Raw genomic sequence first — 22,325 nt, forward strand, 5'->3', positions numbered from 1 at the left:
CAAACTTGTTTCTTATGGACCACTCTTCCAGAAAGGACATGGAAGGTCACAGACATCCCATGAGATGCCTGACAATGTAACAGCAGGACTGGCAGGCCAAGATTAGGTTGGGATAAGCTGTCCCTCATCAGGAAAATTCTCTTTATTTTGCAACTAGTAAAACACACACACACACACACAGAGGCAAGAAAACTCTGCCTGGAAGTGTCTTTTTACTTCTTTTATTGAACTCCATAAATATTTTCATAAGGCTTTGTGTCATTACAACATCATAGTTTTGTTGATAAACATTTTTTTAAACACACAACTTTGACACTTGTTTGACAGCGTCAAACATTCGGAAGAAACAAAATAATAAACTGGCAAATGCAGAGCAGCAGGGGTAATCAAAATCACTGTTACCCATCCATCCACCCCAGCCCACCCCAGCCCCAAAGCACTAAAAGATCACTATTTGGCTTCACACTAGAATTGTTAGAACTCTCTTGTCACTGCCGTTGATAAATCCATTAGATTTATACACACAGAGAGAAGAGGATAGAGGGAGAAAGAGGAGTTAGATTTCTGTGTTAGGAGCATCCCACAGCAGGGCCCAAAAAATACACTAGCAAAGCCTTTTGGAGAGCAAATCCAGGCCTCATTGAGTTGAGGAAAGGGGAGCTTGGGGGCCATGCACACATAGAAGAGATTTACAGAATTCTTGGGGATAGCACTGCTGTGGGGCACAGAATAGACCTGGACCCTGATCCCAGGTAATAGGGCTCCCCTTGGGGCTGTTGGTCACTGGTCTGCTTTGCCGCCATAGGCTGGGGAATACTCCAACCAATGGTGAACTGATTTCTTGTTGTTTTCACAAGTTCTTGGTATCTGGTGAGGCCAGTGGTTTGGGTAGATGAGAGGTGGGTGGCAAGAGGTAACATCCCTGATCCTGGAGCTCTGGTCACAGGCTCAGGGGGAAGGGAATGGAGGGAGGACAAGGAGGCTTGGCTAAGAGATGTTGTAGGCCCAGGGACTTGGCCAACCATCCGCTCTTGGTTTATTCCTAGCCCCTGGAGAAAAACGTCAAGATTAAGCCTAGTGGAGAGGAACGGAAAGTAGGAAAAGGATGTATACTTAAGGGAGGCCTACACAGTTACTGAAACACATGCTGTTTGCCAGGGAGACCATTTTATTTTATTTTATTTTTTTCAGGGAGACCATTTTAGCTTAGGCACTGGGTACCAGGTTCCTTGCCATGGGAGGCTTAAGTAGCTGGGTCATTTGCTGAGCAGTTGTGGCCAGTCCCGAGCCCCAGCCCTCTGCCCATCTCAGGCTTACCCTTGACTTACTCCACAAGTCTGATTTGAATGTGGTGGAATGGTAGCATAAAGAGCTTGTAATTTGATTCCCAAAGAGGAATAATTCCTAGGCTGGGCAGGGCCTGGTCTGGGTCAGGAGGCATAGAGCAGCAATCAAGTTAGCTGTGCTGAGGGCTTCATGTAGCCATGGCTGCTGCTCAGTAAGCTGAAGTCCTTTCATGACAGTTTTCTCCTGGGGTCCAGAACAGACTCAAAATTTCCAGATTCCTCACTAGAGTGGTTCTTTATAGTAGGGCCCATTCTTACTCCTTTGTACTCCATTATTCTTGCTGTTCAAGGTCTGCCCACCTAAAGGGCTATGTGGGGAGGAAGAACAGGTACTCTTGCACCCATAGGGACCCTGCCTCTTAGTGGGAGAAGTTAGTTTTTCCTAAGTATAAAGCCTGCAAAATATGAGCCTGAGGGTAGTGTCTCTACCTCAGATCTTTTCTCCATAGGGAAGCCTCACTGGGCTCCTCACTTACTTACTTCAAATGTCCTGAGATGGGAGAATGTTGGACATAGGGCTTTCTTAGAGTGACAGAAGTTCTTTATGCTAATAGCAGTAATTTTCCTGTGCCAGGAGAATAGGAGAATGAAGGACAACAGGGAGAGGAGAAGGAAGGAGTCACGGAAGACTGTCCATGCAATCTGTTAACAATGGGGGAAATTTCATATAACTTGAGTGGTAGGAACTGCAGGTATATATCTTGGGCTAGGGCTGCCTCTTTCCATGCCCATTCCTGTTCTTTCCTTTAAGAGGTTATGGTCAGCCTTGGATCCTGTCCAGGTCAATAATTTGAAGGCAGCTGATGATCTTGATCAGGTGTGCTCTGTCTTGACCCCTTCATAGACTCCAAGAAATGCCACCTGTAATCTGAAAATGGAAGCAGGGATGACCAGGCCCCTGAAATAATTTCAGTTGGGACCTCCAATTTTAAGCCTACTTGGTGCTAGGCAGTTGAATCCCTCCCCCGGGAAGCAGAGTCTCAGCCCCTTTGCTTCAAGCTCAGATCTTTTAGGTTAGGGGAGGGAGAGGCCTACAAGGGACACCATAACCAAAGCAGCTTGAAGAAGATAATAATTAGCTCAACTAAGTCCCAGATATAAAACTACTCATGATCCAGCAGTGCTACAACATGGGAACCCCCAGTGCTAGAAGAGCCCAAATGCAGAATGTTCCCTGAACAGAAGTCTTCTCCAGCATTATTATAATCTGACTCTCCCTTGATTCTGTTTGGTTTTGATCCCTCTACAACACCTAAAACACAGTGAAAGCAATAGAAATATCAAGCAGTTATGTCACAGGGCACAACAGAGCATGTCTAGACTGGCACAACTGAGGACGGAAGATGCAGGGAAAAGGCTGTCTAGGGCAAATGCCGGCCTGCAGAAACATTCACAGGTGGTCAGCTGAGGGAGAAGAGAAAGAGAAAGGAGAATCCTCCCTTACCCATTGAAAAGGAAAAGGAAAAAAATTCAAATTCCCAAACTCCATCACATTAAAGTATATTCAAAAGTTATCAGCATCAGTATCATTAGGAAAGAAAAAAACAATACAAACACATCTATGGTAATAATGACAAGTCAATGAATCACTCACAGGTGTGCAAAGAGATTATCTCAACAAGAAAAGGAACACATAGAAATGTCAGTTTCTGAAAATAAAGGGGAGGGGGACAGGGTAAGAACAGAAAACTTTTAAGAAGGGATCACATATTTAGAAGTCATTGGTACCTCTTCCTACCAACTACAGATTTTACTTCCCCAAACAAACAAAACGTTTTTTGGTCCTTCTGTGTGTGTGTGTGTATGTGTACGTGTGTGTTTGTGTATACTCAAGGGTCTGTGTGTGTATGTGTGTCTCTCTATATATAAATATATATATGTAGATATATATATTTATATATATATAAATTTCAACAGTGCTTCTCCAAAAAATTGTCCATCTATAAATATAATTTTATTTACTTTATTTTAAAATTATCTGCCTCCCTGTAGGTATTATTTTTTGAAAGGGGTTAACCTGCTGAAATTTTGCCAGAATGGTGACTGGCTGCGCTTGGGTTCGGTGAACTCAAAGACCTGCGACTGAGCGATGCCATCCGGGACCAGGTACTGGCCCTGGTTTAACGGGTCCTGCGGTGGTGGGTAGGAAGGAGGAATTGAGCGGGCAGAGTTGACACCTAGAATAGATGGGAGATCAAATGGAGAGTATAAGTTACGTGGTTTCCCAAATCATCCAGTGACCACTTTGAGCAGACAATTAAAGGCAGCCTATTTAGAGAGTATGAACTGGAATTGAAAATCATCCAAGGGAAAAACTGCAATTCCTTAACAGATTTTGGAATGGTATGGTGACTAATACAACAACACACACTTTCCCACCTACTCAGACATTACTGAGAAGCTTTGGTGTTATCAGCCATTTTACAGATGAGGACACTGAGACCTGTGGTGAAATGTCATATCTAAGGTCATAAAGCAAAGGATAGAATTCACATTTTTTTGTTTTAAAATATTTTATTTATTTATTCCTGAGAGACACAGACAGAAGCAGAGACATTGACAGAGGAAGAAGCAGACTCCTCACAGGGAGCCCGATGTGGGACTCGATACCCTGACTGGGATCATACCCTGAACCAAAGGGAGACACTCAACTGTTGAGCCACCCAGACGTCCCTAGAATCCACATTATTTGATTTCTCATTCTTTTTTTCTTAAGATTTACTTATTTAGGGACGCCTGGGTGGCTCAGCAGTTGAGCGCCTCCCGTCGGCCCAGGGTGTGATACTGGAATCCTGAAATCGAGTCCCACATCAGGCTCCCTGCATGGATCCTGCTTCTCTCTCTGCCTGTGTCTCTGCCTTTCTCTCTCTGTGTCTCTCATGAATAAATAAATAAAATCTATAAAAAAATAAACAAAATCTTAAAAATATTTACTTATTTATTTAAGGGGGGGGGGGCAGGAGGAGGGCCAAAAGGACAGGGAGAGAGAAACTTAAGTAGACTCCAAGCTGAGCAGGGATCCCAATGCAGGGCTCAATCCCATGACCCTGAGATCATGACCTGAGCCAAAGCCAAGAGTCAGATGCTCAATTGACTGTACCACCCAGGCACCCCAAGAGACCATAATCCATTATGCCAGACGTTCCTGCAAATCACCCAACGCTTTCCATTTAATTTCAAAGCAATTTGGTTTTCTCCCTCCTCAACTCCCCCTAGAAGTGTCAAAAGAGCCAAGTTAAGAACTAGTGACTTCAAAGCAGGTCTTCAGTTGGGAAATGGTTTTCTAAAAGGCAAGGTACAAGTGTACTCTACCTCAGGTTGTAGTGATGAAACCATATTTAATATGAAAGTCACATTTGGTAGATTAGAAAGAAAGCAAAGAAAATATGATTCATGTAATACAAGGAAGACTTGGAATATATTTGTGACCATTCAAAGGGGACAATTCAATGACTACAACTTTCATAGAAATATTTGCAAGCTTCAAAGCAAAATCCACATGAATAGAAGATTCCAGGGTGGAGGGGCTGAATTTAAAGTTTAATCCTAACCTATATTCAGAGCATAATTGCATACAGCATATGATTCAGAATGCAATGAAGACCTCTCTGCTGCTCCCAAATAGCTTCCTCAACTGCTGGCTAATGTCTGAAATTTCAACATTACAGCTTCTTTGTTTGCCTTTGTTTGATGACTCGATCCCATTATCCTAGAAGTAGTATCATATTGAGTCATTGTCAGCCATTGGCACTTAAGTAGGAAGCAATGAGTTCTTTTTTAAAAGCTAATATTGTTTTGCTTTGTTTTAGATCTTACTTTTGTTTTCCAGATTTATTGAGATATAATCAATAAGTAACATTCTATAAGTTTAAGGTGTACAATGTGATGATTTGATACACATATATATTCCAAGATGATTACTACAATAAGGTTAGTATATCCATCACTTCACAAAATAACCTTTTTTTGTGTGTGCTAAGAGCATTTAAGAACTACTCTCTTAGCACTCCCAAGTTAAAATATTAACTATAGTCACTGTGCTGTACATTATATTCCCCGAATTCTTCATCTGGCAACTACCCTTTTGTGCCCTTTGACCAACATCTTTATACTTCCCCCATCCCAGGCCCTGGCAACTACCAAACAAGAAACTTTCTGTTTCTATAATTTTGCTTTTTTTTATTCCAATATAAATGAAATCATATAGTATTTATATTTTTGTTTTACTTATTTCACATAGTATGATGCCCTCAAAGTCCATCCATGTTTCCATAAATGGTAATATTTCCTTATTTTTATGGCTGAATAATATTCTATTGTATATGTAACATATATATTATCCATTCATCTGCTGAAGGATATATCAGTTGTTCATTGTCGTGGCTATTGTGAATAATGCTGCAATGAACATGAGGGTGCAGAAATCTCTTTGGGATTTTGATTTCATTTTCTTTCCTTATACACTAGAAGTGGAATTGCTGGATCAGATGACCACTCTATTTTCAACTTTTTGGGGACCCTCCATACTGTTTTCATAGCACCTTACAAATTTATACTCCTACCATCAGTGTCCAAGGGCTCCTTTTTCTCCAAATCCTCACCAGCACTTGTTATCTCTCTTTTTTTGATAGCAGCCACTCTAACAAATATAACCTCTCATGGTTTTGATTTACATTATTCTGATGATTGGTAACATTGAACATCTTTTTTTTTTACACTTGTAGAACATTTACATGGGCATTTGCATGCTTTATTTGGAGAAACATCTATTCAGGTCATTTGCCCATTTTTTGTAGTTTGTAGTTGACTTGTATGTGTTGCTCATATATTTTGAATATTAATCCCTTATCTGATACATGGTTTGCCAATATTTTCTCTCATTCTGTAGGTCGCCTTTTCATTTTGTTGATTTTTTTTTTTAGTTTGATGTAGTCCCACTTTTTTTTATTTTGGTCATGCTTTTGGTGTCATATTAAAAAACTTGTTGCCAAAATCATGTCAAGGAGTATTTTCCCTATATTTTCTTTTAGGATTTTTATGGTGTTAGGTCTTCCACTTAAATCTTTAATTCATTTTGAGTTAATTTTTCTGAGCAGTGTAAGACAGGAGTCCAATACATTCCTTTGCATGTGAAAATCCAATTTTCCCAATATCATTTATAAAAGAGGCTATCCTTTCCCCACTGAGTATTCCTGACCTCCTGATAAATATTAGTTGACTATGGGTTTATAATTGGTCTCTCTCATTTTTTTTATTGGAGTTCAATTTGCCAACATATAACATAACACCCAGTGCTCATCCCATCAAGTGCCCCCCTCAGTACCCGTCACTCAGTCACCCCCACCCCTTGCTGACCTCCCTTTCCACCACCCCTTGTTCGTTTCCCAGAGTTAGTAGTCTCTCATGTTCTGTCTCCCTCTCTGATATTTCCCACTCATTTTCTCTCCTTTCCCCTTTATTCCCTTTCACTATTTTTTATATTCCCCAAATGAATGAGACCATATAATGTTTGACCTTCTCTGATTGACTTATTTCACTCAGCATAATACCTACCCTCCAGTTCCATCCACGTCGAAGCAAATGGTATTTGTCATTTCTAATGGTTGAGTAATATTCCATTGTATACATAGACCACATCTTCTTTATCCATTCATCCACCTGCACCCCGATGTTTATAGCAGCAATGTCCACAATAGCCAAACTGTGAAAGAAGCCTTGGTGTCCATCGAAGGATGAATGGATATAATTGGTCTTTTGATTCTCTCCCACTAGTCTATATGTCAGATTTTATTGCCAGTATATTGTTTTGATTACTATTTGCTTTGGAATAAAGTTTAAATAAATCAGAGAACATGATGCCACCAATTTTGTTCTTCTTTCTCAGGTTTGCTTTAGTTATTTGGGGTCTTTTGTGGTTCCATATGAATTTTATAATTGTTTTATCTACTTCTGTGAAAAATGCCATGGAATTTTAGATAAGGATTACAATAAATCTACAGATGGCTTTGGGTAGTAAGGGCATTTTCATGATATCAATATTTACAATCCATAAATACAGAATATTATTCCATTTATTTGTGTTTTCTTCAATTTCTTTTATAAATTTCTTTTTTTTATTTGTTTTTTTTAATTTTTTATTGGTGTTCAATTTACTAACATACAGAATAACCCCCAGTGCCTGTCACCCATTCACTCCCACCCCCCGCCCTCCTCCCCTTCTACCACCCCTAGTTCATTTCCCAGAGTTAGCAGTCTTTACGTTCTGTCTCCCTTTCTGATATTTCCCACACATTTCTTCTCCCTTCCCTTATATTCCCTTTCACTATTATTTATATTCCCCAAATGAATGAGAACATATAATGTTTGTCCTTCACTGACTGACTTACTTCACTCAGCATAATACCCTCCAGTTCCATCCACGTTGAAGCAAATGGTGGGTATTTGTCGTTTCTAATAGCTGAGTAATATTCCATTGTATACATAAACCACATCTTCTTTATCCATTCATCTTTCGTTGGACACCGAGGCTCCTTCCACAGGTTGGCTATCGTGGCCATTGCTGCTATAAACATCAGGGTACAGGTGTCCCGGCGTTTCACTGCATCTGTATCTTTGGGGTAAATCCCCAATAGTGCAATTGCTGGGTCGTAGGGCAGGTCTATTTTTAACTCTTTGAGGAACCTCCACACAGTTTTCCAGAGTGGCTGCACCAGTTCACATTCCCATCAACAGTGTATGAGGGTTCCCTTTTCTCCGCATCCCCTCCAACATTTGTTGTATCCTGCCTTGTTAATTTGCTCCATTCTCACCGGTGTGAGGTGGTATCTCATTGTGGTTTTGATTTGTATTTCCCTGATGGCAAGTGATGCAGAGCATTTTCTCATATGCATGTTGGCCATGTCTATGTCTTCCTCCGTGAGATTTCTGTTCATGTCTTTTGCCCATTTCATGATTGGATTGTTTGTTTCTTTGGTGTTGAGTTTAATAAGTTCTTTATAGATCTTGGAAACTAGCCCTTTATCTGATATGTCATTTGCAAATATCTTCTCCCATTCTGTAGGTTGTCTTTTAGTTTTGTTGACTGTATCCTTTGCTGTGCAAAAGCTTCTTATCTTGATGAAGTCCCAATAGTTCATTTTTGCTTTTGTTTCTTTTGCCTTCGTGGATGTATCTTGCAAGAAGTTACTGTGGCCGAGTTCAAAAAGGGTGTTGCCTGTGTTCTTCTCTAGGATTTTGATGGAATCTTGTCTCACATTTAGATCTTTCATCCATTTTGAGTTTATCTTTGTGTATGGTGAAAGAGAGTGGTCTAGTTTCATTCTTCTGTATGTGGATGTCCAATTTTCCCAGCACCATTTATTGAAGAGACTGTCTTTCTTCCAATGGATAGTCTTTCCTCCTTTATCGAATATTAGTTGACCATAAAGTTCAGGGTCCACTTCTGGGTTCTCTATTCTGTTCCACTGATCTATGTGTCTGTTTTTGTGCCAGTACCACACTGTCTTGAGGACCACAGCTTTGTAGTACAACCTGAAATCTGGCATTGTGATGCCCCCAGATATGGTTTTCTTTTTTAAAATTCCCCTGGCTATTCGGGGTCTTTTCTGATTCCACACAAATCTTAAAATAATTTGTTCTAACTCTCTGAAGAAAGTCCATGTTATTTTGATAGGGATTGCATTAAATGTGTAAATTGCCTTGGGTAACATTGACATTTTTACAATATTAATTCTGCCAATCCATGAGCATGGAATATTTTTCCATCTCTTTGTGTCTTCCTCAATTTCTTTCAGAAGTGTTCTATAGTTTTAAGGTATAGATCCTTTACCTCTTTGGTTAGATTTATTCCTAAGGATCTTATGCTTTTGGGTGCAATTGTAAATGGGATTGACTCCTTAATTTCTCTTTCTTCAGTCTCATTGTTAGTGTATAGAAATGCCACTGACTTCTGGGCATTGATTTTGTATCCTGCCACGCTACCGAATTGCTGTATGAGTTCTAGCAATCTTGGGGTGGAGACTTTTGGGTTTTCTATGTAGAGTATCATGTCATCGGCGAAGAGGGAGAGTTTGACTTCTTCTTTGCCAATTTGAATGCCTTTAATGTCTTTTTGTTGTCTGATTGCTGAGGCTAGGACTTCCAGTACTATGTTGAATAGCAGTGGTGAGAGTGGACATCCCTGTCTTGTTCCTGATTTTAGGGGAAAGGCTCCCAGTGCTTCCCCATTGAGAATGATATTTGCTGTGGGCTTTTCATAGATGGCTTTTAAGATGTCGAGGAATGTTCCCTCTATCCCTACACTCTGAAGAGTTTTGATCAGAAATGGATGCTGTATTTTGTCAAATGCTTTCTCTGCATCTAATGAGAGGATCCTATGGTTCTTGGTTTTTCTCTTACTGATATGATGAATCACATTGATTGTTTTACGGGTGTTGAACCAGCCTTGTGTCCCAGGGATAAATCCTACTTGGTCATGGTGAATAATTTTCTTAATGTACTGTTGGATCCTATTGGCTAGTATCTTGTTGAGAATTTTTGCATCCATGTTAATCAGGGATATTGGTCTGATATTCTCCTTTTTGGTGGGGTCTTTGTCTGGTTTTGGAATTAAGGTGATGCTGGCCTCATAGAACGAATTTGGAAGTACTCCATCTATTTCTATCTTTCCAAACAGCTTTAGGAGAATAGGTATGGTTTCTTCTTTAAACGTTTGATAAAATTCCCCTGGGAAGCCATCTGGCCCTGGACTCTTGTGTCTTGGGAGGTTTTTGATGACTGCTTCAATTTCCTCCCTGGTTATTGGCCTGTTCAGGTTTTCTATTTCTTCCTGTTCTAGTTTTGGTAGTTTGTGGCTTTCCAGGAATGCGTCCATTTCTCCTAGATTGCCTAATTTATTGGCGTATAGCTGTTCATAATATGTTTTTAAAATCGTTTGTATTTCCTTGGTGTTGGTAGTGATCTCTCCTTTCTCATTCATGATTTTATTAATTTGAGTCTTCTCTCTCTTCTTTTTAATAAGGCTGGCTAATGGTTTATCTATCTTATTAATTCTTTCAAAGAACCAACTCCTGGTTCTGTTGATCTGTTCCACAGTTCTTCTGGTCTCTATTTCGTTGAGTTCTGCTCGAATCTTTATTAACTCCCTTCTTCTCTTGGGTGTAGGATCTATTTGCTGTTTTTTCTCTAGCTCCTGTATGTGTAAGTTTAGCTTTTGTATTTGAGTTCTTTCCAGTTTTTGAATGGATGCTTGTATTGCGATGTATTTCCCCTTAGGACTGCTTTTGCTGCATCCCAAAGATTTTGAACGGTTGTATCTTCATTCTCATTAGTTTCCATGAATCTTTTTAATTCTTCCTTAATTTCCTGGTTGACCCTTTCATCTTTTAGCAGGATGGTCCTTAACCTCCACGTGTTTGAGGTCCTTCCAAACTTCTTGTTGTGATTTAGTTCTAATTTCAAGGCATTATGGTCTGAGAATATGCAGGGGACAATCCCAATCTTTTGGTATCAGTTCAGACCCAATTTGTGACCCAATATGTGGTCTATTCTGGAGAAAGTTCCATGTGCGCTTGAGAAGAATGTGTATTCAGTTGAGTTTGGATGTAAAGTTCTGTAGATATCTGTGAAATCCATCTGGTCCAGTGTATCATTTAAAGCTCTCGTTTCTTTGGAGATGTTGTGCTTAGAAGACCTATCGAGTATAGAAAGAGCTAGATTGAAGTCACCAAGTATAAGTGTATTATTATCTAAGTATTTCTTCACTTTGGTTAATAATTGATTTATATATTTGGCAGCTCCCACATTCGGGGCATATATATTGAGGATTGTTAAGTCCTTTGTTGAATAGATCCTTTAAGTATGATATAGTGTCCCTCTTCATCTCTCACTATAGTCTTCGCGGTAAATTTTAGTTTATCTGATATTCGGATGGCTACCCCTGCTTTCTTTTGAGGACCATTCGAATGGTAAATGGTTCTCCAACCTTTTATTTTCAGGCTGTAGGTGTCCTTCTGTCTAAAATGAGTCTCTTGTAGACAGCAAATAGATGGGTCCTGCTTTTTTATCCAGTCTGAAACCCTGCGCCTTTTGATGGGGTCATTAAGCCCATTCACATTCAGAGTTACTATTGAGAGATATGAGTTTAGTGTCATCATGATATCTATTCAGTCCTTGTTTTTGTGGACTGTTCCACTGAACTTCTTCTTAAAGGGGAATTTTAAGAGTCCCCCTTAAAATTTCTTCCAGAGCTGGTTTGGAGGTCACATATTCTTTTAGTTGCTGCCTGTCTTGGAAGCTCTTTATCTCTCCTTCCATTTTGAATGAGAGCCTTGCTGGATAAAGTATTCTTGGTTGCATGTTCTTCTCATTTAGGACCCTGAATATATCCTGCCAGCCCTTTCTGGCCTGCCAGGTCTCTGTGGAGGTCTGCTGTTACCCTAATACTCGTCCCCATAAAAGTCAGGGATTTCTTGTCTCTTGCTGCTTTAAGGATCTTCTCCTTATCTTTGGAATTTGCAAGCTTCACTATTAAATGTCGAGGTGTTGAACGGTTTTTATTGATTTTAGGGGGGGATCTCTCTATTTCCTGGATCTGAATGCCTGTTTCCCTTCCCAGATTAGGAAAGTTTTCAGCTAGGATTTGTTCAAATACATATTCTGGCCCTCTGTCCCTTTCGGCACCCTCGGGAACACCAATTAAACGTAGGTTTTTCTTCCTCAGGCTGTCGTTTATTTCCCTTAATCTATCTTCATGGTCTTTTAATTGTTTGTCTCTTTTTTCCTCAGTTTCCCTCTTTGCTATCACCTTGTGTTCTATGTCACTCACTCGTTCTTCCACCTCGTTAACCCTCGTCGTTAGGACTTCTAGTTTGGATTGCATCTCATTCAATTGATTTTTAATTTCTGCCTGATTAGCTCTAAATTCTGCAGTCATGAAGTCTCTTGAGTCCTTTATGCTTTTTTCTAGAGCCACCAGTAGCTGTATAATAGTGCTTCTGAATTGGCTTTCTGACATTGAATTGTAATCCAGATTTTGTAACTCTGTGGGAGAGAGGACTGTTTCTGATTCTTTCTTTTGAGGTGAGGTTTTCCTTCTAGTCATTTTGCTCAGTGCAGAGTGGCCAAAAGCAAGTTGTATTGGGAAAAGGAGAAAAAGAGAGGAGAGAAAGAAGGAAAGAAAAGAGAGAGAAAAAAAAGGAAGAAAAAAACGAAAAAAAAAGGGAAGAAGAAGAGAAAGAAAAAGAAAGAAAAAAAAAGGGGTGGGGGGAGGAAACAAATCAAAAAGCAAAACAAAACAAAACAGAACAAAAAAAAAAAAAAAAGAACCACGGGGGAGTGTCTTCTGATTCTGTGTACTTTAAGTCCCTTGGCTTCCTCTGGAAGTTGTCAGTCAGTCCAGCTGGTCTTCTGGGGGAGGGGCCTGCTGTGCTGATTTTCAGGTGATAGCAGTTGGGGGAGCTCCTGTGCCCCTGCCTGGTGCAGGGCTCATGGGGGTTGTTTACCCCGTGAGGCCCCAGGAGCAACAGCCCTAGTGGCGGGGCCAGCTCTGGAAACCTGGATTCAGCCCCTGCAGGAACTCCGGAGCTCTCCGTCTGCAGGGCCTGGAGGCTCCGGGGCGGCGCCGCTGATCTGCTCAGCTGGGGCAGGAGCGTCCTTGCTGTCCTGGGCCCTCCCGGCCTCTGCCTGTCCCGGGGGAGGCCGGATCCTGGGCTGTGTCCCGGCGCCCTGTGCTCCGGAGCCTGCGCTGGTGGATTCGCGCTCCCGGGCCGCGCAGCCCCCTCCGCGGAGCTGCCGCCCAAGCCCCCCAAGCTGCTCCTGGAACCGCGCAGCCCCCTCCGCATGGAGCCTCTTCCTCTGCCCGAGCCCCTCCGAGCTGCTCCCGGGGCCGTGCAGCCCCCTCCGCGGAGCCGCCGCCCGAGCCCCTCTGAGCTGCTCCGGGTCCCGCCGTGCGCGCTGCAGCCCTTAGGGAGCTCGGCGCACTCTCCGGGGCACGCAGTTGCTGTTACTGTCCCCGGGGAGCCCGAGGCATCCCCGCCCTCCTGGGTCCTGCTCCAACTCCCCGCGAGCCCCTTTCCGCTCGGGAAGGTCGGTGCAGCTCCTGCTCCTCCGGGACGGGGCTCTCCTGTCCTGGGGACACTCGCCCCGGCCTCAGCCTGGCTCCTCGCGGGGCCCCTCCCCCTTGGAGGCCTTTGTTTCTTTATTTCTTTTTCCCCGTCTTCCTACCTTGTAGAAGCGCGAACTCTTCTCACTGTAGCATTCCAGGTGTTCTCTCCTTAATTCTCAGGCCGAATTCATAGATTTTCAGGATAATTTGAAGGTTTTCTAGGTAATTTGGTGGAGACAGGTGATTTGGAGACCCTACTCTTCCGCCATCTTGCCCCTCCCTCCTCTTTTATAAATTTCTAATAGCTTTCAGTGTATAGATTTTTAACTGCTGAAGTTAAATATATTCCTAAGCACTTTATCCTATTCTGTACTATTGTAAATGGGAGTGTCTCTTAATTTCTCTTTTCAATGTTCATTGTTATTGAAACAAGTAATTTTTGTATTTTGTATCCTGAAACATTATTGAATTCCATTATTATTATAGTATTCTAATATTATCTCTTAGGAGAGTTTCTAGATTTTTCCTAAAACAAATCATGTCAGCTCCAAACAGGGACAATTTTGCTTCTTCCTTTCTTTTTCTTGCCTGATTGCTCTGGATAGGACTTCCAGCAGTACATTAAGTAAAAGTGGTGAGAGTTGGCATCCCTGTCTTGTTCCTGATATTAGAGGAAAAGCTTTCAGCCATTCACCATTGAGCATACTTGTTAATAGTGGTTAGGCTTGTCATATAACGCATTGATTATGTTGAAGTATGTTCCTTATATACAAATTTACTGAGAATTTTAATCATGAAAATATGTTGAATTTTGTCAGATGCTTGTATTGTATCTATAGGAATGTGATTTTATCTTATATTTGTTAATGTTGTGCATCACATTTATTGATTTGCATATGTCTCTGCTTCCTAGAGATGAATTCCACTAGATGATGGTGTATGATCCTTTTAATGTGCTGCTGAATTTGGTTTGCTAGCATTTTCTTGAGAATTTTTGAATCATATTTATCAGAAATAATGACCTATATTGTCTTATATTGTCTTTATCTGGAACTAGTGTCAGTGTAATCCTCGCCTCATAAAATGAGTTTGAAAGTGTTCTTTTCAGGTTTTTAGGAAGAGTTTGAGAAGAAGTGGTATTAATTCTTCTTTAAATCTTTCATAGAATTCACTAGTGAAACCATCTGGTCCTAAGCTTTTCTTTTCGTGAGGTTTTTGATTGCTAATTCAGTCGTCTTAGTCTCACTGAGCTGCTCAGATTTTGTATTTCCTTTTTGTCCATTAGTTTTATTGAGGTAAAATACACGTATTACATTGGATATGATTAAGGTGTACAACATAATGAGTTGATGTATATATACACTACAGAATGATAATCACATGAAGGTTATTTAACATCTACCACCTCACATAGTTATATATTTTTTCTTTTGATGAGAACTTTTAAGATCTCTCTTAGAAACTTTCAAACTTACAATACAGTATTATTAACTTTAGTGACCATGCTATACACTTATTTTATAAGCCTGTACCCTTTGACTACCTTTACCCATTTCTCCCACTACATACCCTCTTGCATCTGGCAACCACCAATCTGTTCTCTTTCTATGAATTCAATTTTATTACATTTCACATATAAGTGAGATCATACAGTATTTGTCTTTCTCTGAATTATTTAACTTAGCATAATACCTTTCAGGTTCATTCATGATGTGGCAAAAGGCAGGATTTCCTTCTTTTATGACTGAATAATATTCCGTGAGTGTGTACTTTATATACATTTATTTTATCCATTTGTCTGCTAAAGGACATTTAGGTTGTTTCCATGTCTTGGCTAATGTGAGTAATGCTGCAGTGAACATAGGGAGCAGATATTTCTTTGAGACAGTGATTTCATTTCCTTTAGATATATACCCTAAACTGGAATTGCTGGATCATATTAATTTTTTATTAACCTCCATACTGTTTTCCATATTGGTTGTACCAATGTACATTCCCACGGTATACAGGGGTTCCTTTCTCTCCATATCCTTGTCAGTCCTTGTTATTGTTTGTCTTTTGATAGGCATTCTAACAGGTGTGAAGTGTTATCTCATTGTGCTTTTTATTTGCATTTCCTGATGATTAGTGATGTTGAGCAACTTTTCATGTACTTGTTGGACATTTGAATATTTTCTTTGGAAAAGTATCTATTCAAATCATTTGTCTCTTCTTTAATTGGATTATTTGTGGGTTTTTGCTATTGAGTAGTATGAATTCCTTTAATATTTTGGATATTAACTCCTTATCACATATGTAGTTTGCAAGTATTTTTCCCATTCCATAGGTTGCTTTTCTATTTTGTTGATTTTTGCTGTGCAGAACCTTTAAATTTGATGTGATTCCACTAGTTTTTCTTTTGTTATTTGTGCTTTATGTGCCATGTCCAATAATTCATTGCCAAAACCAATGTCAAGAAGATTTTTCCATATTTTCTTATAGCAATTGAAGATATATATATATATATTTATAGTTAAGTCTTTAAGCCATTATGAGTTAATTTTTATGGGTGATGTAACATAGGGGTCTAGTTCATCCTTCTGCAGGTGACTACCCAGAACCAGTTATTGAAGAGATTGTCCTTTATTGAATATTTGTGGCTCCCTTGTCAGATTTTACTTGATTGTATATGCATGGGTTTATTTCTGGGATCTAGATTCTTTTCTATTGGTCTTTGTATCTGTATTTTTCCAAGTGCTAAACTATTTGGTTACCATAGTTCTGTAATATATTTTGAAGCCAGAAAGTGTGATGGTTCCAGCTTTGTTCTTTCTCAAGATTACTTTGGCTCTTTAGAGTCTTTTATGGTTCCATATAAATTTCAGAATTGTTTTTCTTATTTCTGGAAAAAATGTCATTAGAACCTTGACAGGAAATGCACAGAAACTATAGATGGTTTTGTCAGTACAGTCATTTTAATGATATTAATTTTTCAAATCCAGAGGCACAGGATATCTTCCTTTTTTTTCATAAATGTCTTAGAGTTTTCAGTGAATACATCTTTCACCTGCTTGGCTAGATTTATTTCTAAGTATTTTATCATTTTTGATACTATTATAAATGGACTGTTTTATTTTGTTTTTTGAATAGCTCATTGTTGGTGTATAGATGCTAATGATTTTTGTATGTTGACTTTGCATCCTGAAACCTTACTGAATTCATTGATTAAATCTAACAGTTTTTTGGTAGTCTTTAAGATTTTCTACATACAAAATCTTTTCTTTTTTTCCCATGAGTGCCAACTCTAGCCCTTTAGTAGTCCATGCCATTGGTCCTAAGGCCTGAGCCCTTAGCCCTGATTTGCCCTCTGAGCTTCTCCCACCGACTTCCCTCGAATCCCTGGCCTCTCATTCCAGGCCTTCAGCCAGCCCTGCTATTCCCTAGCCCCCTTATCCCCCAGTGAGGGTTCTACAGCTTAATTGTGCTTGAGCACTATATTTCTCTGTTCTCCTTGCTATAAAACTTCTGACTAATTTAGCTCTCTTGTCTTAACTGCCAGATGGGGAATATATCTCTCCCCTCCTCTTTCTTTCTTTCTTTCTTTTTCTTTCTTTCTTTCTTTCTTTCTTTCTTTCTTTCTTTCTTTCTTTCTTTCTTTCTTTCTTTTTCTTTCTTTCTTTTCTTTCTTTCTTCTCTTTCTTTTTCTTTCTTTCTTTCTTTCTTTCTTTTTCTTTTCTTTTTCTTTTCTTTTTCTTTCTTTCCTTTTCTTTTTTCTTTTCTTTCTTCTTTCTTTCTTACCTGATTGCTCTCTGCTTGACTTCTAGTACTATTTTGCATAGGAGTGGTGAGATCTGGCACCACTGTGTTCTTATATTAGAATAATAGCTTTTAAACTTTTACCATTAAATATGATATTAGCTGTAGATTTTCTATATATTGCCTTTATTATATTGAGGTAGTTCCTTCTATACCTAATTTAATGAGATTTTTTATCATGAAAAGATGTTGAATTCTGTCAAATACTTTTTTCAGCATCTATTGAGATTATATGATTTTTATCTTTCTATTATTGTGGTGTATTACATTTTTGATTTGCATATGTTAACCCATCCTTGTATCTCAGTAATGAATGCCACTTAATGATGCTGTATGATCCTTTTAATGTGCTCTTGCATTTGGTTAGCCAGTATTTTGTTAAGAACTTTTGCATCAGAAATATTGTCCTGTGGTTTTCTTTCCCTGTGGTGTCCTTATCTGGATTTGATGTCAGTGTAATGCTGATTTCATAAAAAGAGTTTGGGAATGTACTCTTCTCTTCAATTTTTTGAAGAGTTTGAGAAGGATTGGCATTAATTCTTTAAATACTTGGTACAACTCACTAGTGAAACTATTCTTGGGCTTTTCTTTGTTGGGATGTTTCTACTTAGTAATTTTTTTTTTTTACTCATCTTTGGTATGGCTAGATTTTCTACCTCCATGGTTCAATCTTGGTACATTTGATGTTTTTTGGAAATTATTCATTTCTTCTAGGTCATCCAATTTGTTAGTGTATACTTGTTCACAGTATACACTTGTCATCTTCATGATTCTATTTCTGTGGTATCATATGTAATATCTCCTATTTAATTTCTGATTTTATTTATTTGAGTCTTCTCTTTCTTTCTTAGTAAAGGTTTCTCAATTTTGTTTATCTTTTCAAATGCCAGCTCTTAACTTATCTTTTCTATTGTTTTTCTGGTCTCTATTTCTCCTCTGATCTTTATTTCCTTTCTCCTGTTAACTTTGGCCTTAAATTTTCTTCTTTTTCTTGTTCCTTGAAATGTAAAGTTAGGTTGCTTATTTCAATTTTTTTTTCTTTGTGTAGGCTTTACAGCTATAAACTTCCCTCCTAGAACTGATTTTGCTATATCCAATAACTTGTTATGTTGTGTTTTCATTTTCATTTATCTCAAGATCTTTTTTTAATTTTTCTTTTTGATTTCTTCTTTGATTCATTGGTTGTTCAGGAGTGTGTTGTTTAATTTCCACATATTTGTGAACTTTCCAGTTTTCCTCCTGTTATTGATTGCTAGTTTCATACCATTGTGGTGAATGATACTTGACATGATTTCAGTCTTCTTAAATTTGCTAAAACTTGTTTTATGACCCTAGAACATGTTCCATTTCTACTTGAGAAAAGAGCTGCTGCTATTGGATGGCATGATTCTTGTATGTCTTTTAGGTCTAAATATGATACAAATTGGGCAGTCCAGGTGGCTCAGTGGTTTAGCATGGCCTTCGGCCCAGGGCCTGATCCTGGAGTCCCGGGATCAAGTCCCATGTCAGGCTCCCTGCATGGAGCCTGCTTCTCCCTCTGCCTGTGTCTCTGCCTCTCTCTCTTGCTCATGAATAAATAGTAAATAAAATATTTTTAAAGCCTGTTTTTATAAATAAATAAATAAATAAATAAATAAATAAATAAATAAAGTCGGTCCAAATTGGTCTAAATATATTTCTAGTCCATTGGCACCTGTGTGGCTCAGTCAGTTAAGTATTTGCTTTCCACTCAGGTCATGATCTCAACATTCTGCGTTTGAGCCCCATGTTGAGCTCCCTACTTAGAGGGGAGTCTGCTTCTCCATCTCCCTTTGCCCCTCCCCCTCTGCTCATTCTCTCCCTTACTCTTTCTCTCGAATAAATAAAATCTTTTAAAAAATAAATATATTTCCAGTCCAACATTTTCTTAATCATTTTTTTGTCTAGGTGCTCTATCAATCATTGCCTTAATTATATTTCTTTTTTATATTGAAGTCTGATTTGCCAACATATAGTATAACACTCAGTGTTCATCCCATCAATTGTTGCTTTAATTATATTTCTGTTTCTTCCTTTCAGATATATTTATATTTGCTTAATATATTTAGGTGCTTCATATTTGGTGCATATATATTTAATTTATATATTTATGTTTTGGGGACATATATATCTTGATAAATTATCCCTTTATCATTATATGATGACCTTCTATGTTTCTTTTTTTTTCTTTTTTTTATTTATGATAGTCACACACACATAGAGAGAGAGAGAGAGAGAGAGAGAGGCAGAGACACAGGCAGAGGGAGAAGCAGGCTCCACGCACCGGGAGCCCGATGTGGGACTCAACCCCGGGTCTCCAGGATCGTGCCCTGGGCCAAAGGCAGGCGCCAAACCGCTGCGCCACCCAGGGATCCCACCTTCTATGTTTCTTGTGAAAGTTTTTGACTTATATTCTGTTTATCTGATATAAGAATAGTTACCCTTTCTCTCTCTTGGCTTCCACTTGCACGGAATATCTTTTCCCATATGTTAATTTTGAGGCTATGTGTATCCTCAAAGATGAACTTAGACCTTTGTAGACAATGTATAGTTGTGTCTTGTATTTTTATTCACTCAGCCATTCTATGCACGTTGATAAGGGAATTGAATTCATTTATGTCCTGGAGGGGAGGCAGGTGGGGGATGGGCTAAATGAGTGATGAGCATTAAGGAAGGCACTTGTTGGGATAAGCACTGGGTGGTATATATAAGTGATGAATCACTAAATTCTACTCCTGAAACAATACTACAGTACATGTTAACTAACTTGAATTTAAATAAAAAATAAATAAACTGCAGAAAAAAATTGTTAATAGGTAAGGACTTTCTATTGTCATCTTATTACTTTGTTTTATAGCTCTTTTGTCCTTCTCTTCCTCTTTTGCTATCTTCGATAGTTTTCCAAAGGTATGCTTTGATTCATGTCTTTTTTTTTTTTGTATGTCTAGGTGTCTGCTTTGTTGTTACAGTGAGGCTTACATCAAACACCTTATAGTTACAATAGTCTATTTTATGCTAATAACAAATTAACTTTAAATGCATAATAAAACTCTACCTTTTTAATCCCCAACCCCACATATTATGTTTTGATGTCATAATTTCCATCTTTTTATTCTTATCCATTAATAAATTATTGTAGCTATAGTTATTTTTAATCCGTTCATACCTTATCCTTGATAGGTATAAGTAACTAATACATCACCATATTAGAATATTCTGAATTAGATTATATACTTGTTTTACCTGTGTGTTTATATTTTCATATGTTTTCATGTTACTAATTAGCATCCTTTCATTTAAGCTTTAAAAACTCCTTTCAGCATTTCTTGTAAGACAAGTCTAATGGTAATGAACTCTCTCTCTCTCTCTCATTTTCTCTCTCTCTCTGGGAAAGTTTTTCTCTCTCCTTCATTTCTAATGGACACCTTTCCTGGGTATAGTATTTTGGCTGACAGTTTTCTTCTTTCAGAACTTTGACTATATAACATCCCACTCTCTCCTAGTCCACTAGGTTCCTGCTGAGAAACCTTTGAATAGTTTTATGTGGGTTACCTTGTATTTGATGATTGTTTTTCTCTTGCTACTTTTAATACTTTCTATTTGTCTTTGATTTTGGACAGTTTTAATTATAATGTATCTTGAAGAAGATCATTTGGGTTGAAATTGTTTGGAAACCAATGAGCTTCATGAAGCTGAATATTTAAATACCCATCCAGAATTGGAAATTTTTCAGCTGTCATTTCTTTAAATAAGCATTCTTCTCCTTTCCCCCTCTTTGCTTCTTCTGGGACTTCAATATTTTATAGATTTTCTCTCTTAATTTTATCTCATAACTCACATAGGCTTTTCTCCACTTTTTAATTTTTTTTTCCTTTGTTCTACTCTGGACAATTTCAAATGACCAGTTTTGCCTTCACAAATTCTTTCTTCTGCTTGTTCAATCTGTTGTTAATGTTCTCTATTGAATTTTTTTTCTATTTCATTTGTTATATTCTTCAGCTCTATAATTTCTGTTTGATTCTTTTTTATTATTTCTACTCTCTGTTAAATTTCTTGTTTTGTGTATTGTTTTTCTGACGTTGAATTGTCTCTCTCTGCTTCCTTGTAACTCACTGAACTTAAAACAACTATCTTGAAATGTTTACTGGAAAAAAATTGCATATCTCCATGTCTTTGGGGGTCAGTTTCTAGAAAATTGTGTTCCTTTGGTGATGTCATGTTTCCTTAATTTTTCATGTTCCTTGTTGTCTTGAATTGCTCTTTGCATTTGAAAAAAGCATTCACTTCCTCTAGTGTTTATTGATTGGCATATTTTTTCCATGCACCTAGTCATGGATTTTTTTTTTCTCCATGGGTGCTCTGGAACTTTTCTCCTGGACTTTTGAACTTTCACAAAAGCACATGCATCTGTGGGTGACTGCCAAAACCAATGTTTTTAGAGGGAAGACAGTAGAAAACTATTCTGCCATTTTGATGATGTCCTCTAATAGGCAATTTCCAAAGGTGGTAAGTGTCAAAAATATGAGGGTACTGGGTACCAACAAATGATATGAAAATATTAGGGAGAAAATTTGGGAAGTGGTCATTTTAATTTCTCAATTAAGCTTTTTATTTTGTGAGTATTGTAGATTTACATGCAGTTGTAAGAAATAATAGAGATATGCTTTGTAGCCTTTACTCAGTTTCTTCAATGATAATATTTTGCAAAACTGTAGTACAATATTACAAGCAGATTATTAACATGGTTATAGGACACAGACAAGAGAGAACATTTCTATATCACAAAATCATTCTTGTTATTCTTCCATAACCACATTTACTTTTCTCCTGACCTTACCCCTTTTTTAACCACTGGCAATCACTAATCTGTTCCACATTACTAAATGACATCATTTCAAGAATGTTATATAAATGGAGTCATACCATATATATAATCTTTGGGGATTGACTTTTCTTATTCAGCAAAATTCCTTGGAGATTCACCCAGGTTGCCGAATGTACCAATAGTTGGCTCCTTTTTATTCATGAGTAATATTCCATGGTATGGATATACCATAATTACT

The 22,325-nt window shown here is 38.4% G+C and overlaps 1 protein-coding gene across 11 annotated transcripts in view; it reads right to left on the bottom strand.

The window, feature by feature from the left end:
• Positions 1–205: 205 nt before the first annotated feature.
• The window catches only part of ARHGEF9 (Cdc42 guanine nucleotide exchange factor 9), a 212,052-nt gene continuing 189,932 nt past the window's right edge, over positions 206–22,325 (bottom strand). For all 11 annotated transcript variants that reach the window (XM_038587547.1, XM_038587555.1, XM_038587551.1 and 8 more), the window contains 2 exons: positions 3,364–3,523; positions 206–2,214 (listed from right to left, as the gene is read on the bottom strand). In XM_038587547.1, the coding sequence (XP_038443475.1) occupies positions 2,160–2,214; positions 3,364–3,523 (215 nt within the window). In that variant the 3' untranslated portion in view covers positions 206–2,159. The remainder of the gene's footprint in view (positions 2,215–3,363; positions 3,524–22,325) is intronic.

The sequence above is a fragment of the Canis lupus genome, chromosome X, assembly GCF_011100685.1.
Source record: "Canis lupus familiaris isolate Mischka breed German Shepherd chromosome X, alternate assembly UU_Cfam_GSD_1.0, whole genome shotgun sequence".
Lineage (NCBI taxonomy): Eukaryota > Metazoa > Chordata > Mammalia > Carnivora > Canidae > Canis > Canis lupus.